At 42.4% G+C, this 20,117-nt stretch overlaps 1 protein-coding gene across 2 annotated transcripts in view; it reads left to right on the top strand.

Annotated features, from left to right (window-relative positions):
* LOC137534515 (zinc finger protein 271-like) overlaps window positions 1–18,941 on the top strand; it is a 49,949-nt gene extending 31,008 nt beyond the window's left edge. For both annotated transcript variants that reach the window (XM_068256046.1, XM_068256047.1), the window contains one exon: window positions 13,933–18,941. In XM_068256046.1, coding sequence (XP_068112147.1) covers window positions 13,933–15,551 — 1,619 coding nt within the window. In that variant the 3' untranslated portion in view covers window positions 15,552–18,941. The remainder of the gene's footprint in view (window positions 1–13,932) is intronic.
* Window positions 18,942–20,117: the final 1,176 nt, after the last annotated feature.

Below are 20,117 nucleotides of genomic sequence, written 5' to 3'. Positions count from 1 at the left end.
GCTGGGTCATTCCCCCAGCAACCTCCTCAGTGTCTCTGCACTCCTCTCTGCTCATGCACACAACAAAAAAATACACACATAGGGACATGGGGCGCAGAGAAACTGACGTTTTATTAGGTAGGATTACAGGCACACTGCAGTTACATTACACACATCACACCCCTATTACTTCTCACATTCCCTGTGTACATAGTGTGTTTATAACTCATTACAGGCAAACTGTGCAGTCACATTACACACATCACACCACTATTACTTCTCCCATTCCCTGTGTACATAGTGTGTTTATAACTCATTACAGGCATACTGTGCAGTCACATTACACACATCACACCCCTATTACTTCTCACATTCCCTGTGTACATAGTGTGTTTATACCTCGTTCCAGCCACACCGCGCAGCCACATTACACAATCACACCCCTATTACTTCTCACATTATCTGTGTACATAGTGTGTTTATTCCTTATTACAGGCACACTGTGCAGTCACATTACACACATCACATCCCTATTACATCTCACACCCCCTGTGTACATAGTGTGTTTATACCTCATTACAGACATACTGTGCAGCCACATTACACATCACACCACTATTACTTCTCACATTCCTTGTGTAGATAGTGGGTTTATACCTCATTACAGGCACACCGTGCAGTCACATTACACACATCACACCCCTAATTCTCTTTGCATTCCCTGTGTACATAGTGTCTTTATACCTCATTACAGGCACACTGTGCAGTCACATTACACACAACACACCCCTATTACTTCTCACATTCCCTGTGTACATAGTGTGTTTATACCTCATTACAGGCACACTATACAGTCACATTACACACATTACACCCCTATTACTCCTCACATTCCCTGTGTACATAGTGTGTTTATAACTCATTACAGGCATACTGTGCAGTCACATTACACACATTACACCCCTATTACTCCTCACATTCCCTGTGTACATAGTGCGTTTATACTTAATTACTGGCACACCGTGTAGTCACATTACACACATCACACCCCTATTACTTCTCACATTCCCTGTTTACATAGTGTGTTTATACCTCATTACAGGCACACTGTGCAGTCACATTACACACATAACACCCCTATTACTTCTCACATTCCCTGTGTACATAGTGTGTATATACCTCGTTACAGGCACACTGTGCAGTCAGATTACACACATCACACCCCTATTACTTCTCACATTCCCTGTGTACATAGTGCGTTTATACCTCATTGTAGGCACACTGTGCAGTCACATTACACATATCACACCCCTATTACTTCTCACATTCCCTGTGTACATAGTGTGTATATACCTCGTTACAGGCACACTGTGCAGTCAGATTACACACATCACACCCCTATTACTTCTCACATTCCCTGTGTACATAGTGTGTATATACCTCGTTACAGGCACACTGTGCAGTCAGATTACACACATCACACCCCTATTACTTCTCACATTCCCTGTGTACATAGTGCGTTTATACCTCATTACAGGCACACTGTGCAGTCACACTACACACATCACACCCCTATTACTTCTCACATTCCCTGTGTACATAGTGCGTTTATATCTCATTATAGGCACACTGTACAGTCACATTACACATCACACCCCTGTTACTTCTCACATTCCCTGTGTACATAGTGTGTTTATACCTCATTACAGACATACTGTGCAGTCACATTACACACATCACACCCCTATTACTTCTCACATTCCCTGTGCACATAGTGTGTTTATACCTCATTATAGGCACACTGTGCAGTCACACTACACACATCACACCCCTATTACCTCTCACATTTTCTGTGTACATAGTGTGTTTATACCTTATTACAGGCATACTGTGCATCCAAATAACCCACAACACACCCCTATCACTTTTCACATTCAATGTGTACATAGCGTTACCATGTACAAACGTCTATGAAAATTTTCTATACATGAAATAAAATTCTATTCTACCTAATAAAAGCTCTGGGATCAGAGTCCATTGGCTTTGTCCCTGTGAACTGGCGAGTGCGCAGGCAAGTTGACGCGTGGGCAGACGTGGACCTGCAGGTGGGTGTGTGCGGGCTGGAGGCCAATGTGGTAATTCTAGCGCCTGTTTTTGAAACGGGCCTAATTGAGTAGTATAAATACTGTAATTAGATAAACATACAAGTAAATTGCCCATGAGAAATAGGTTCATTAAAGATTCAGACATTCAAACCCCATTCTTTCATTAATGACAGGCTTCTGCTGTTACTTTTTTCTTAATATGACTGTCAGCCATGTTTCTTGTAATAAAGTCTTCACTTATCAATTTATCAAAACTTCTTGTAAAACACACAAAAAGAAGAGAAAGGGAATGAAAGAGTGGTGGGAAATTTCTTATACCATCACCAGTGGCTGCAGGGAAGAGGGGTGGAGGACTATATTTGGTGTAGCTTTCATTGGTATACTCACCCTCCTCCCTCATCTCTGGGCAGAATTATTAAAGAGACTCTGTAACAAAATTTTGAGCCTTATTTCGTCAAACCTATAATGTCCTATACCTTTTCTAATGTGGTCTGTCTTACTGCAACCTTTTCTAGTTGCACTGTCTCTGTAATAAATCTTATCTTCTTTCCTGTGTCGGCTGAGGCTGGAATGTGTGGAATGTACAGCACTGCTTGTCATTGGCAGAAGCTTTACACACCCTCTCCAAGCTCTGCATGAGTCACACAGTAAGCTAGTTTTCAGCCTATGATACTCTGGTTAGAAGCCAGTCTTTTGTTTGTAAACACTGCCTAAAACTGTCAATTACAAACCAGGATTGCAGCAGGGAGTGTCAGAAACAGCACAGAGGGGCACAGGAGAACATAATGAATAGAATGGTATGCTTTTTATTGTAAGAATTTTAGAGTACAGATTCTCTTTAAGTCAGACTTTATTCTAGGAGGATTTTTCAACCAACATAAATTCTCTGAATGCCCACTTCACTCCATTTAAAAACCGTATTAGGAACTGGGAGGGTCTGGCACACATTCAACAGTTGTGGCATAATGTTCATTTAGGATATGTATCCTCCTAAACCATAAAAACTTAAATTTGCTCCATTTTACCAGATCCTTTTTTTTATCACCGTTTTAAGACAAAGATACGTCAAAGCCCTCAATAACCCCCTGAAGGGAAAGTTTATCTCTTTTATATATCATTGATCTCATCTTATATCATTGATCTCCCCCCCCCCCCCCCCCCTTAAAGAGTAACTGTTAGGCAGAAAATACACAATAAGTTCTCTACTGCATGCTAATAGAGCAGTAGAAAGGATGCTAACCAGGCAATGTAAAAGTTTCAAATCATTCTTACTTTTGTAGATTTCTCTCCTCATGCCCCAGGCTCTAAAAGTGTACGCAAGCCGCAGAGAGAAGTGACAGGCATGCTGAATCAGCCTGATTGGCTGATGCCTCTGTCACTCATCTCTCTGCACTGCGATTGGCCGCCTGGTCTCCCCTTGTCTGCCTGGTAGCCGCTGCTGTTAGAGCGCACGGAGGGGGGCCAGAGGCTATCTCCTGTCACTGTCCTCTGCCCCCCTCCTCCAGTGGCATGTCCGCGCCGCCCCCCCCCCCCCACCCCGCCGTTCTGCCGCCCGCCGCCGCCGCATTCTCCTTTTTCCCCGCACTGAGCTTTGGGGAAGGGGATAAAGGTGGTGCACACACACAGACTCCCGGAATAATGGTTCCAGGCGCTGCAGTATCCTACACTCTGCACTAGTGCAGAGAATAGATGGGAACGACAGCGCTTGGATCCATTATTAGGTGAGTCTGTGTGTGGCTGCTGCATTTATTCCTCCCCGCTGTGCTCAGTCAGTGCGGGGAGGAGGGGGATGCGGGGGGGGGGGAGAGGGGAAGAAGATCTAGCCGGACACAAGATGGCCCCTGCCAGCAACAGGAGCCTTCTAATATATAAACATGAAAATAACAGAAATCAAAACGTGGACACTACGATACATCTGTCATGTAAGTAGAGCATGTATTTATTAAACACTTACATATGTGTTTTTTTGAGGGGGCATTTTAGAGCTAACAGTTGCTCTTTAATGCTGGGTACACACAATGCATTTTTTCGGACGATTTCCCATTCAAACCAATTTTGATTTGTTTTTCTGCTCGATTTCCCGCTCGATTCTCTTATCTTTTCTTATCAATTTCCATTCACTTCTATGAGAAATCGAGCGGTAAAAAGATCGAAAGTAATTTCGGACATGACGGAAATTATCGATGAAATGCATCTATCGATCGCAAAAATGCAACATGTGTACCTAGCATTAGAGGATAACTGTAGTGAGAGGGATATGGAGGCGTCCATATTTATTTCTTTTTAAACAATACCAGTTGCCTGGCTGCCCTGCTGATCCTCTGCCTCTAATACTTTTAGCCATAGACCCTGAACAAGCATGCAGCAGATCAGATGTTTCTGACATTATTATCAGATCTGACAAGACTAGCCGCATGCTTGTTTCTGGTCTTATTCAGACACTACTGCCGCCAAATAGATTAACAGGGCTGCCAGGTAACTTGTATTGTTTAAAAGGAAATAAATATGTCAGCCTCCATATTTTTCTCACTTCAGTTACCCTTTAAGGTGGCTGCTAATGATACAATCTCTTTCATCCAATCTTACCAAATCTATATAGTAGAAAGGTAAATTGAGTGAATATATAGTTAGTTATTTGGGTTGAAAAAAGACATACGTCCAACGAGTTCAACAAGTATAAAGTACAACACCAGCCTGCTCCCTCACATTTCCTTGTTGATCCAGAGGAAGGCGAAAAACCCTTACAAGGCATGGTCCAATTAGCCCCAAAAGGGAAGAAATTCCTTCCCGATTTCAGATGGCAATCAGATAAAATCCCTGGATCAACATCACCGGGCATTACCTAGTAAATGTAGCCATGGATGTCTTTCAACGCAAGGAAAGCATCTAAGCCCCCTTTAAATGTAAGTATAGAATTTGCCATAACTACTTCCTGTGCAATGCATTCCACATCTTAATCACCCTTACTGTAAAGAACCCTTTCCTAAATAAATGGCTATAACGTTTTTCCTCCATGCGCAGATCATGTCCTCTAGTTCTTTGAGAAGGCCTGGCGACAAAAAGCTTATCCGTCAAGCTTTTATATTGCCCTCTGGTGTATTTTTACATGTTAATTAGATCCCCTCTAAGGCGTCTTTTCTCTAGACGAAATAAACCCAGTTTATCTAACCTTTCTAGGTAAGTGAGACCTTCCATCCCACGTATCAATTTTGTTTTTTTCAATTCCAGCGATGCTGGTTAAGCCTTGCGCTCACTAATAGTGGACTAGTAGGTTACAGCAAACAGTGTATGAGAATCGAACCTTAAAAGGAGATTACAATGCAAATAATAGAAAATATTCATACATAAAAATACATCTGGTGGCTCAACAGCTAACCCAAAGCTGGGAGTCACCATGTACGTATATGAAAAGATTTGGCCCAGTCAAATGTCTGAATACTGTTCCAATTCACTTATTAAAAAACTACAAAGTCCCCTGGCAAAATAGTTTTGGCTTCACTAGAGACAATAACAGGCGAGTTTATCCTCTTTTTCAACTTAAAAACTTTAGAAAGCTTGACCAGCGCTGCATATATTCATATGTCACTCCCACCACCAGCACCACGTGGAGAGCGACTCACCCTTTAAGATGGACCATAAATTACAGTGGTCAGGAAACGCATCTGGGGCATTCAAGGCTCCCCTCACCTATAGATGCTATCCCTTCCTTCTGTTGTAGTCACCAGCATACAAAGGGTTCCAATAGATTCAGCTTTAAATGTTTCCTCGGATAAAATACATATCACTCATAGCGCAACATAGCATAAAACCAAGAATCTTTATTACAAGTGTGCACTCACAAGTTCCTGGAGTTTAGAATCACATAGAGTTTTTCCCGCGGGCTTTCCCCTGCTCGGCCTCCCGGTATGCCCCCCCAGTATAGTTTATAGGACTTACACGCCGACGTAGCACCGTGCCCCTGATGAGTCACGTGTGATGTGACGAAATCGAAAGTGCGGAGCTACGAACGGCGTTTCTCATGCACAGGCAATAGTCGGGAGGACAGAGTAGACCCGCACACACAGGGATTGAGGACACCTTCGGCCATATCGGCAAAGTGCTAGCTGCGTGTTGCAAAAAAAAAAAATATGCAAATCGGCCCAGCAGGGCCTGAGAAATCCTCCTGCGCGGCAGGAAGGTTAAACCCATGCTGATGCTGAGACCTAAGATTTTCTACTATATTCTACTATGAAGTAAAGTATAGTATCTCTTAGTGACCCCTCAAATAGTTTGCATACAACTTATGTTAAAGGGATACTGTAGGGGGGTCAGGGAAAAATGAGTTGAACTTACCTGGGGCTTCTAACGGTCCCCCGCAGACATCCTGTGTTGGCGCAGCCACTCACCGATGCTCCGGCCCCGCCTCCAGTTTACTTCTGGAATTTCAGACTTTAAAGTCTGAAAACCACTGCGCCTGCGTTGCTGTGTCCTCGATCCCGCTGATGTCATCAAGAGCGCACAGCGCAGGCCCAGTATGGTCTGTGTCTGCGCAGTACACTCCTGGTGACATCAGCGGGAGCGAGGACACGGGCGTGCAGGAGCAGTGGTTTTCTGACTTTAAAGTCAGAAGTTCCAGAAGTGAACTGGAGGCGGGCTGGAGCATCGGTGAGTGGCTGCGCCAACACAGGATGTCTGCGGGGGACCATTAGAAGCCCCGGGTAAGTTCAGCTCATTTTCCCCTGACCCCCCTACAGTATCCCTTTAAGCTTACAGGTCTATAATTTCCCAGATCTGATTTTTTGCCCTCAAATAATGGAGAAACGTGGGCTGTATGCCAATCTATTGGGACTCTGCCAGTTGAAAGAGAGTCACATATTGAATGGATGATTTAGGCAGTCCCTTATATTACCTAGAAATTGTAAGATAGGATGCAAAAGATTGTATCATTAGTGGCCACGATAAGGCCTCACAATTCCACACGTATTCTGAGATTAGAGAGAATATTGTATTTCTTGGATTCTATGAGGAGGCCTGGCAGGGCAATCTTTGGCTTAGTTATATAAAACAAGAGATGGTGCGCATACATTTATATTCCTTATCACTCACATTTATATTCTTTATCACTCACCTTTACTCGCTGATATCCATATTTTCCTTGTTATTCTTAAAAAGGAACTGAACTCAAAATAATATAATGAATAAAATTGCTTATTTTTTAAGAATATTCATTTATAAATTATTTAGTCAGTTTTTGCCTCGTGTAAAACCTTTCCTCTGCCTGATTTTCCTTCTAAAATGTATAACAGGTGGCGACATCTTTGATACTGGTAAGAAATCTCTGTGGAATTTTTTTTATTGAACGTTCTAAAGCCAATTGAAAAGATCTCTGGTCTCCCAGAATCCTTGGGGAAGGGGAGTTAATTCCGCATAATGAACAGCCTAAGGATAAGCCTCAGAAGGAGGGCGGGGCTACAAACCAATAAACAGCAATATATAGCTATAGGAAGTGTTTCTGAAGCTGAAACCAGAATATTTCAAGGGAAGCTGAAGTGAAAATAAACTTATTGTATGTGAAGTACAGCTAAGAAATAGAACATTAGTAGCACAGGTATGGGTTTCATATTGTTTCCAATACAGGAAGAGTTAAGAAATTTCAGTTGTTATTTATGCAAAAGAGCTTCTCTGAGCTCTCCGACCAACTTAGTCAGAGAAGACAGGGCTGTTTTCTGAAGCACTTCTTTCAACCTGTCTCTCACTGTTTTTTGTTTGTTTAAGTTTTTACTGCCAGGAAGTTCAGAGGGTCATTAGCTTTATGGTTTAAAATACAAAGTGTAATTTGTGAACTGAAAATATTAGAGAATGATGTAATAAAAAAAAGCTGTATAACAGTAAATAAAAATATGAGACTCTTTGCTTTGCTACTCGTGTTCTATTAATTAGCCGTACTACACAACCAATTCTTTATATCATAAGTTGTTTTTTTCTTTGCCTCATTGTCACTTTATCTCTTTAACGACACTCCACGCCAATTGGCAAGGACGAGGCGGCAGCCCCAGGACCGCCTAACACCAATTGGCGTGCAGTCCTGGGGGCGTGTTTTGCAGGAGATTGCGCACGTCGATGCGCGCATCTCCACTGCAATGACGGAGCTCCGCTCCACTATCAGTCTTCCAGCGGCGATCGCCACTAGGAGACTGTTAGATGGCGAAACTGCCGCCTATTTACATTGTACAGCGCTGCGATCTACAGCAGCGCTGTACTGGGGACAGCCGTGTGACATGGCTGTCACCATGAGAGGCAGGAGAGCGATCGGCTCTAATAGGCTGATGTCTGTGAGAGCCGATTGCCAGGATTGGCTGGCGGGGGAGGGAGGGTGGAGTTAGAGAAAAAAAAAGTAAATTTTATTAAGAAAAAAAAGGATATAAATATTTGTAAAAAAAATAAATAAAAAAAATCCCTGCAGGGATCACAGCCCACTAACAGAAAGCTCTGTTAGTGGGCAGAAAAGGGGGGGGGGAGGTCATTTGTGTGCTGGATTGTACGGCCCTGCAGCGAGGCCTTAAAGCTTCATTGGCCTAAATTGGGAAAAATAGCCTGGTCACTAGTGGGGTGTAAGCCTATGGTCTTCGAGTGGTTAAGTTCAGTCCCTAAAATAACTATTTATGTATTTTTGTAAAAAAAAAAAAAAATTATGCAAAAAAAAAAAAAATATTTGGGTACAATGGGAGGGAAGGAGTTAATTTTAAATGTAAGTGTGGGTATATTTATGAAATAAAATGTATTTAGGTGTAATTTTACTATTCGGCCACAAGATGTCCCCGCCCAGTATTTCCTATTCACGTACTTAATTGCGTGAATAGGAAGTAATGCATGGCACTGTAACTCCGGAGGATACAATGACGCAGGCATCTCATAGATAACTGTGTTCATTGACACAGGGACACATTCATTGATCTCCCCGCTAACGGGCAGTGATGACTACCTGCACTATAGCGCACACGGGAGCAAGAGGCGGCCGCTCGCCACTGAAGACGAATATTTACAGCCCTGGGACTTCAAGTGAAGTTTCCCCAGGCCGTGATTATACTGCACCTGGTGTAGTAAGTGGTTAATATGTATGACAAGAGGGTATATCACTGTTATTTTTCAATTTATGGGCTTGTAATTAGTAATGGACACAAAACTAAAAAAATGCACCTTTATTTCCCAATAAAATATTGGTGCCATACATTGTACTAGAGAAATATTTTAAACGTTGCAACAACCAGGACAAATGGGCAAATAAAATGTAGGGGTGTTATCCACAGTAGAATGTTTTATTTTACAACAATAATGGCTGAAAACTGAAATAATGATATTTTTTTTCTTATTATTCCAATTAAAATGTATTTAGAATAAAATAATTCTTAACATAATGTACCTCCCAAAGGAAGCCTAATTGGTGGCAAAAAAAAAACAAGATATAGATCATTTTGTTGTGATTAGTAGTGATTAAGTTATTGGCGAAAGAATGGGAGGAGCGCTGACAGGTGAAAATTGCTCTGGTCCTAAAAAAAAAAAACCTCATTGGTCAAGTCGTTAAAAAAAAAAAGTTTAAAAGGTGTTTGTTTTTTTTGTTTTTTTTTATACCCCTACCTAACCAATGAACCCCTTGTGTCACCTATACTTGGACTTAAAGTGTACCAGAGGTGGTGGTTAAGCTATAAAATATACATACTTGGTCCTTTCTTCAGCCCTCTCCGGCTTGATCGCTCCCATGGCGTCCTTGTCTCCCTCTCTTTTCGCCCTCTACTGGCCACGGAAAATCCATCAATCGGGGCCAGTCAGAGCATGCCCAGTCCAGCCAGGTGTGCTTTCCTGTCTCACTTCCATCGCCAGAAGCATTCTGCGCTTGTGCAGTAGTACTGCGCAGGTTCGGAATGCTCCAGGTGACGTGAGTGCGCAACATGGCCACAGATGTGCAGTTTGCCCTGGACCCGAGTACTTTCCGGGGTCAATTGTAAAGAAACGGCGAGAAGAGGATGCCATGGGAGCGATCAGGCCGGAGGGGGCTGGAGGAAGCCTCAGGTATGTATATTTTATGGCTAATCCCCCATCTCAAGGTCACTTTAAGATTTGTGAACACCTTTAATGGCTGCCGTCCATAGTTCTCGGATGTGATTGAAGGGGCTATGGTTAGGCGACCCAATCCTGTATCTCTATGTTGTTGCTATTGCCTAGCAATGTATCTGTACAGCATTGGGGTCTGCTGACCCCTATGTGTGCTATAGCAATCACATCCACCTGCTACAGGCGCACAAACTGGCAATAATGGCAAGCTTCATGCTCAACTAGTTATGAAATATGGCATGTAGGTATTCATTTTAATCGGGACAACCCAAATAATGTATTTTGAGCTGTCTTGTAATTGTGGCACTTGTGAAAATTAGGACGGGTGAAAAATGGAAAACACGTGCATTTTCTGCACGTATTTTTCCCCTGTAAAATGTGTACATTTGCAATCTGAGATCTTGCGGCCGGACATGGGGGGCGCTGCGTGCACAGCTAGCCGAGTATCTATGCCCCTGGCACTTTAGATGGTGATGTTGGTATACTGTAAATTGTGCGGCTAGTGGTTTAGAGATTTAGTGCCTGTACACACTGCTGCGTTTGCGCTGCATTTTTAAAATCTCGTGCGTTTTTTAAATCGCAAGGTCTTTAGAAAAATCATGAAAATCGTGATGACCTGTACACACTGGTGCGATGGCAGTGACTGCTGCACTCTTTAAAGAGACACTAAAGCGAAAAAAGATTATGATATAATGAATTGGTTGTGTAGTACGGATAATTACTAGAAGATTAGTAGCAAATGAAAATATTCTCATATTTTTATTTTCAGTTATATAGTGCTTTTTTTTATAACACTGCATCATTCTCTAATATTTGCAGTTTACACACTACTCAGCATTCTAAATGATTTTACAGAGCAGGCCAGTGAACTTTTGAACTGTCCTCTGCAGAGAAAAAGAAAATACTGTCTGTCAACACTTGAGATAACAAGCTACAGAAGACAGAGCTCTCTGTGACTTTGAAAGTCGTAGAGCTCAATGGCTCTTTTGCATAGATAACAGGAGTTTCTTAACTCTTCTTGTACTGGAAACAATATCAGACTTATGTCTCTGCTCCTAATGTTTTATTTCTTAGCTGCACTACACATACAAATCATTATATCATATTTTTTTTTCACTTCAGTGTCTCTTTAAGTATTTTGCTTAAAAAAAACGCATGAAAAGCACAATGCATGCGATTTTCATTGCGTTTTTTAGATAAACAGTCAGGAAAAGATAGCCTTAGCAGAATGGCAAGTGCACAAAAATCGCAAGTAGAAATTTGATTAAAAAACGCAATCATATTACACTGCGTTTGTGCTTGCAATTTTTACAGACCCATCCAGTTTGATCTGTGAAAACTTCTGTTTTTTGGGTTATTGTAAAATCATAATATCTTTATTTGCACAACTAGTAACAAAAGAGAGAAAAAGGTTCATTTACAAGGGGCATATGACTGACACACACACAATAGTAATGAGAACATATCAATGAAATAAAATTGCTCTACAAACATAATGCAGATTTCTTGCTATAAGTACATATAGGTCTGTTGTCACGAAAGTAAAACGTTGCTTCTGTTGTCTCATCATGCTGTGCAATTTACTGCTTTTCTATGTATGGCCAATGCTTTAGGTGCAGGAATGGTCAAGTAGATGAAAATATCTCCAAGTTGTATGCAAATGTAATGCAAATTGTATGCAAATTATCACATGCCTCAGGAAATGCTTTTGATTGGCTGAATTCCAAGCTGCATACAATTTGCATGCATGAACACAACCTTTGCAGTTCTCTGTCAGGCTGATAGCTAGTGATGGTCAGTGACATGCCAATAGCTCAAAGATGGTACAAATTACTTACTAATTATATTCAAAGCTGTAGGGTTGCCGCGGTATACTGGTCAGGCGGTATACAGCGGTTTGATTGTGCATGGTAATCATACAATGCACAATCCTAAATTACCGGTTTCCGCGGGGGATGACGACGCAAGGGCGGGGATGCGATGCAATTGCGGCCGCACAAACAGTGGCACGGTAATCACATACTGACTTGCTGGGGTCCTGCATGTGTACTACTTACTCCTTCCTCCATCCTGTTCTTGCATTCCATCTCCTTGTAACAGCGTAACAGCGCCCCCTGGGTGCATGCATGCAGGACCCCAGCAAGTCAGTATGTGTTTACCCTGCTGCTGCGTCCCCCCACCTGGCTCTCTATACTGCCTGCACCTATTACTGACTACACCTATTCCTGGCTACCTATACTGCGGCAACAATATACGTGGAACTCCGCTCACGACCTCCATCCACCGACAGTGCAGGAAAACGGGCTGCTAAGGCCTCAGATCCAATACTGTAGAAAGTGAAATCCGCACGATGTCGGTAGAATCAGTATAGCTTTATTCAATCAATACACATGACAGGCTAAAATCCAACACCACATGCTGACATGTTTCAGGCGTTACACGCCCTTAATCATAGCATAGGTATACTATACTGCGGCCACCTATTACTAGCTGCCCCTATCCTGGCTACCTATACTCTGGCCACCTATTACTGGCTGCACCTATCCTGGCTACCTATACTCTGGCCACCTATTACTAGCTGCCCATATCCTGGCTACCTATACTCTGGCCACCTATTACTAGCTGCCCATATCCTGGCTACCTATACTGCGGCCACCTGTTACTGACTATCTATGCTGCATCACCTATTATTGGCTATACCTATCCCTGGCTACCTATACTACGACCACCTATTACTGACTACACCTATCCTGGCTACCTATACTCTGGCCACCTACTATTAGCTGCCCCTATCCTGGCTACCTATACTGCCGCCACCTATTATTAGCTGCCCATATCCTGGCTACCGATACTGCGACCACCTATTACTGGCTATCTATGCTGCGTCACCTTTTACTGGCTACACCTATCTCTGGCTACCTATACTACGGCCACCTATTACTGACTACACCTATCCTAGCTACCTATACTCCGGCCACCTACTACTAGCTGCACCTATCCTGGCTACCTATACTCCAGCCACCTATTACTAGCTACCTATACTGTGGCTACCTATTACTAGCTGCCCCTATCCTGACTAACTATACTGCAGCCACCTATTACTGACTACACCTATCCTAGCTACCTATACTCCGGCCACCTACTACTAGCTACCCCTATCCTGGCTACCTATATTCCGGCCACCTATTACTAGCTACCCCTATCCTGGCTACCTATACTCCGGCCACCTATTACTAGCTACCCCTATCCTGGCTACCTATACTCTGGCCACCTACTACTAGCTGCCCCTATCCTGGCTACCTATACTCACTATCCACATCGACCTGGAGGGGGAATATTATTTAACACTGCCAGGACTTTTGCAGGAGCAGGGTGAGCTTTACCCTGTGCCCAAATCTCCCGGCGGCTTAAGCCTATGTATGCCGAGGGAGTGGGGCACATCTGGCTACCATAGTGGTGTGTGTGTGTGTGTGTGTGTGTGTGTGTGTGTGTGTGTGTGTACATTATTTTATGTAAGGGGGAGGCCCGGGTCCAAATAATTGCATTGTACCGTATACCGTGATATCATCATACCGTGGTATTTTTTTAGACTGTTATCATACCATGGATTTTCATACCGTTGCAACCTACAAAGCTGGTCCATTTACAATCTGCACAAACTTTGCATCAACTTGGAATTATCAGCAGCTCACTGACCATCCCTAATGATAATTGTTCCTTTCAGAATTCTCTAACAGGAAGTGACAATGTTTATTTGCAGTGCGGAGTCCTGGCATCAGGAACCTCTCAGAAACTCGTCTCTCTGGATCCACAGACTGTACAGCGGATGATGATGATGATGATGTCACTGGACAAGAGCCTCCTGCAGATATCCCCCCAGACTCCCCTCACCTCTCTAACCCTGGAGGGCCTCCTACCCAGAAGAGCCCTCCTACTGGTGGAGGGCCTTATTCCTGTTCCACATGTGGGAAATGTTTTACTTGGAAATCAAATCTTGTCAGACATATGAGATATCACACTGGTGTGAAAGCCTATCCATGTAATGAGTGTGGGAAATGTTTTGTACAGAAATCACATCTTGTCAGACATCAGATGTCGCACACTGGTGAGAAGCCTTATTCATGTGCTGAGTGTGGGAAATGTTATACAGAGAAACGCTACCTTGTAATACATGAGAGATATCACACTATTGAGAAGACATATTCATGTACTGAGTGTGGGAAATGTTTTAGAAAAAAAGACCACCTTGTCATACATGAGAGATCTCACACTGGTGAGAAACCCTATTTATGTACTGAGTGTGGGAAATGTTTTGCTAAGAAATCAGAGCTTGCCAGACATCAGAAAAGACATACTGGTGAGAAACCTTATTTATGTACGGAGTGTGGGAAATGTTTTGGTAAGAACTCAGAGCTTGCCAGACATCGGAAAACACACACTGGTGAGAAACCCTATTGTTGTGTTGAGTGTGGGAAATATTTTGCACATAATGCAGACCTTGTCAAACATGAGAGATCTCACACTGGTGAGAAACCCTTTCCTTGTGCTGAGTGTGGGAAATGTTTTGCATATGAAAGCTGCCGGGCCAGACATGAGAGAACTCATACTGGTGTGATACCATATTCATGTGCTGAGTGTGGGAAATGTTTTAGATATAAAGTAAGCCTTGTTGTGCATGAGAGATCTCACACTGGTGAGAATCCATATTCATGTAGTAAATGTGAGAAATGTTTTAGAGATAAAAGAAGCCTTGTTTCACATGAGAAATCTCACACTGGTGACAAGTCCAATTTATGTGCTGAGTGTGGGAAATGTTTTAGCTGTAACGAAAGCCGTGTCATACATGAGCGATCTCACCATGGGCAGAAGCCCTATTCATGTGCTGAGTGTGGGAAATGTTATAGACATAAAAAAACCCTTGTTATACATAAGAGAACTCACACTGGTGAGAATCCATATTCATGTAGTAAATGTGAGAAATGTTTTAGAGATAAAAGAAGCCTTGTTTTACATGAGAAATCACACACTGGCGAAAAACCCTATTTGTGTAGTGAGTGTGGGAAACGGTTTTTACAGAAATCAGAGCTTGTCAGACATGAGAGATCTCACACTGGGGAGAAACCCTATTCATGTAGTAAATGTGAGAAATGTTTTAGAGATAAAAGAAGCCTTGTTTCACATGAGAAATCTCACACTGGCGAAAAACCCTATTTGTGTACTAAGTGTGGGAAACGGTTTTTACAGAAATCAGACCTTGTCAGACATGAGAGATCTCACACTGGGGAGAAACCATATTCATGTGCTGAGTGTGGGAAATGTTTTAGACAGAAAAGAAGCCTAGTTGACCATAAAAGATCTCACTCTGGTGAAACGGTCTAATCATGTTCTGTGTGTGGGAAAAGATCAGTGCGAAAATTACAGCTTCTCAGCCCTAGGAAATGTCACACTGTTGAGAAGCCATATTTATGTGTTGAGTATGGGAAATGGTTTAGGAGTAAGGACTCTTTTCCACGGACTGTTGATAGGCAGTGAAGTGCCTTGCAAACTATCACAGCTGCTCGCTGCTGCCTGGTAACTGCTCAATGCTGCCTGATAACTCCTCATTGCAGCCTGGCAACTGCTTGCTGAGCACACAGTTCAACAGTCCATGGAAAAGAGGCCTAAATTGCTGCTTGTTAATGTCTGTGCTGAGGGTGGGAAATGTCTTGGCCATAACTGCTCTTTCACAATGTTTTGTTTTATTTCTTGCAAAGTGCATATTGAAGCATTTTTACACAGAAATCATTAAAGTCTCTGAACTGAGGTGACATGATGTGATAAACATGGCTACATATTGAACGTCACCCCAATCAGTAGCCGATACACCCTTTCCCATGAGAAATCTTTACCTTTTCTCGAATAGATCTTTATGGACTTCTGTATGGCTGATATTGTAGTGAAATCCCTCCCACAGTGTGGTCAGCACCTAGGTCCTAACAGTTTACTGTCTGTGAGCCTCATTGCATTGTGGTAAATAACGGCTTTTTTCAACTGCCAAGCAACCAGTATCTCCCTCTGTGCATATGTATATCTCTAAATCATGTATCTCTAAATATGCACACCTCTAAATCATTTAGCCTATTGCATTGTTGGGGGGGTGCTTTCTGGTTTTATTCATGTCTGCCAGTAGTTAAGATGTGCAGGCTGATTGTGGAACAAACAACATGAACAAATGACATGGTGAATTTCAATCATTTCTTGATCTTCCTTCCATTTTTTATCTACCCACTTTACAATTAATTTATTTTATTCCCCCCCCCCCCTTTTTGCTACAGTTCCTCTTTAAAACTCACCCGTGTTCTCTTTTTATATTTTCCATTGCAAGGGTTAATAAAAAAGATGCTTTATCTATGCAAAGGAGGCAGGACATGCAGCCAAGGCTCTCCTGAAGTGTAAGAGCTTGTTCACATAGGTTTCTGTAGGGCCTTTGATCTCTGTCTCGTTTCAACGGCATAGTTTAACGCCAGCTGTAAAGCTGAAGCTTTTAAAGCAGGAGGATTAGCCATGCTATGCCAGGGAAAAAACACATATATAGGTAGATAAATACTTAATCTACTTACATAACAGATGTATTGTACTGTCCATGTTTTGATTTCAGTGAATTATATATAGTAAATGAAGAGAATTCTGTTCCTGGTGGGAACCATGTCCTTTGCCCACCGTTTGAGGCTAAATACTGATGTCATTCTTCCCTTAACTTAACTACAGTGTAGCTTTTAAAGAGAAGACCAGTGCTGAGGAGTCGGTACAAAAATTATCTCACGGCGACTCCTCAGTTTATGAAGTTACCGACTCTGACTCCAGGTGCCCAAAACTGCTCTGACTCCTCGTCTCCAAGTCCACAGCCCTGAGAAGGACCCTTACTTTCATCCTGTTCTTGGATGTTCACACCCACCATTCAGAATGATTTCTTCCTGGCTGTAATCTACTGACTGAGATGACTTAAGAATGCAGGAAGCAGAGACACAGGATCGAGGGACACAGAGCTGCAGCTGATGCATTATTGACACATGCTGGGCTGCAGCTGAATGCTTTGATGCTGTGTCTGTGCTTTCTGACATTTTGAAGACATTTCAGTCACAGCATTACAGCCAGTAAGGACTGTCTCTGTATGCCGGATGGCGTGCATGCAATAAACACTCTGGTTAAAAAGGGCTTCAGCTATAAACAATAATAAATGTATCTTCTAGTAAAATGTTCACCAGGATATCACGTAAAATATTGTTTATAATAATCTACTAATCCCCACTGCAACTTCTACTTTTTACGTTTACTGAAATGAGGACCAGTAAAGCGATAGTATTATTTAATTTACCGAATGTGTACTACTTCATTCATAAAGTAAAATATAATATATACCGTTATGGTACTATAACCTAACCATTCCCTGCTCTCACACAGAACCTTCCCCTGGTGGTGCCTAACCCTAAGACCATAAGAAAAATGATCATTTGTAACATAGGTGGGAATAGCGGAAGCTGCTCGTTGTGGTACAAGAAATTTAAATGCAGACAATTTTTTCTAACAAAGCATAGATAATAGTTTTAGAAACAATTATACAGTTTTAGAAGCAATTATTTGTTAAACAATGGGTTATTGTAATCGATTATTTCAGTATGGAAATGAAAGTTAACGATAACAAGCAATATATGTTTTATATTTTCACGGCGCCCTTTTGCAAATGATATAATTGTTTTATATCAGAGCTGCGCCCTTTTTTATACACATGGCGCCAATAGAAAAAAAGATTTGCATTGATGTTAAGAGGCGCTCTTTTTAATAGGTGCCATTATTACAGTTACCGGCTGGATGTGCTGGGAATGGCCCCTATCTCTGCATGGTGCAGTCCTCCATAGTAATACCCACAGACAGAACTGTTCTCTGTGTATAGACCTACCATTAGGTGGTGTATTAGAGCACAGGTGTCGAACTCCAGCCCTCGAGGGCCGAGGTCCTCTTACATTTTTGGCACAGCTCAAATTAATTGATGAGGATGATTAAATCGGATCCGAGATGAAAAACTAACTATAACAAGTAACTAGTCTATATATCTTATCTAAAGTTTAGATAGTTTACACAGCAAATCTAGCTGCAAACAGTCTTCAACAGTTTATGATTATTTATTCCTGTGATACAATGAGAGCAGCCATGCTCTGTTTTTCACATTACACACAGGCAAGCTGTTCTGCATCTCCAGCCCTCAGCCTGTGAAACCCCCCTCCTCTCTCCTCCTCCCCTCTGCCTCTGACATCTCTGTCTAGTAACCTCCTCCTGCCCAGACTGAGCTCCCATAAGCCCTTGCTACTACGGCTGAGAGTGCCAAGGCTCTCAGGAGAAGCTGTGGGCGAGGCTTGTTTAGTTTATAAGGAATTAGAGTATTAAAACAAAACAAAAAAAGTATTTGGCTTGAGGAATGCCCTATAACCTATATGTAAGGAACACAATTATGCAATGAGTAAAAGTTTATCTCGGATCCACTTTAAGGAAAGGTGTGGTTCAGCAAGTAGAACACATTTCTCAGTCCATCCTAAACACCACCATGGATATGGCCCTTCACGGCTGGAGTTCGAAACCTGTGTATTAACCACTTAATGTCAACCAGACTTATAAAAACGTCCTGCTAGAGCCTCTTAACCTCCCTGGCGTTCTATTAAGATCGCCAGGGAGGCTACGGGAGGGTTTTTTTTTAATAAAAGTTGGCTGCATGAAAGCCCACTAGAGGGCGCTCCGGAGGCGTTCTTCCGATCGCCTCCGGCGCCCAGAATAAACAAGGAAGGCCGCAATGAGCGGCCTTCCTTGTTTTGCTTACATCGTCGCCATAGCGACGAGCGGAGTGACGTCATGGACGTCAGCCGACGTCCTGACGTCAGCCGCCTCCGATTCAGCCCTTAGCGCTGGCCGGAACTTTTGTTCCGGCTGCGCAGGGCTCGGGCGGCTGGGGGGACCCTCTTTCGCCGCTGCTCGCGGCGGATCGCCGCAAAGCGGCGGCGATCAGGCAGCACACACGGCTGGCAAAGTGCCGGCTGCGTGTGCTGCTTTTTATTTTGTAAAAATCGGCCCAGCAGGGCCTGAGCGGCGACCTCCGGCGGTGATGGACGGATATATTCGTCCATACCGCTGAGGAGGTTAACAGCTCAAGGACGTTTTTATAAGTTAAACAGTGCTGCTGCCGCTGTGCGCGTGCACCGTGAGATAAGTGAGAGAAAACACACTATAGAAAAAATACACCTTTATTTCCAAATACTGTATTGTCACCATAGTTTGTACTAGGGACATCATTAAAATCTTGTGATAACCAGGACAAATAGGCACATACAATGTGTGGGTTTTATGTACAGTACAAAAATAATAACTCTCAAATGGCATAGGTCAACTGGGAAATGATGTCGCCATATGAGTATTACAATGATCAATATTTTCATGCACTCTGCCAATGAGATTAAATAGGAAAAAAACAAGAAAGAGAATTGGCTCTTTGGTGCATGAAAATAGAATAAATACCTTTATTGAAAAAAACATATAAGTGTATATATATCCATCTGTTTTTTGGGATATATATATATCAGATGGATATATATACTTATATGTTTTTTCAATAAAGGTATTTATTCTATTTTCATGCACCAAAGAGCCAATTCTCTTTCTTGTTTTTTCCTACTTTATGTACAGTAGCAGTGTTTATATTAAAACCATTTTTTCATTGTTTTTCCCTTTATGCTTAGAAAATAAAGTATTTACTGAAAACAAATATCAACCCCAAAAAGCCTAATTGGTGGGGGAAAAAACAAGATATAGATCATTTCATTGTGATAAGTAGTGATTAAGCTATTGGAAAATGAAAGGGATGAGCACTGAAAGGTGAGAATCGCTCTTGTCCGTTAGGGTAAAAACCGCTTTGGGGTGAAG

This window comes from Hyperolius riggenbachi, chromosome 10 (assembly GCF_040937935.1).
Source record: "Hyperolius riggenbachi isolate aHypRig1 chromosome 10, aHypRig1.pri, whole genome shotgun sequence".
Lineage (NCBI taxonomy): Eukaryota > Metazoa > Chordata > Amphibia > Anura > Hyperoliidae > Hyperolius > Hyperolius riggenbachi.
Note: the sequence above shows the minus strand (reverse complement) of the source record. Positions and strands in the feature narration are given on the sequence as shown.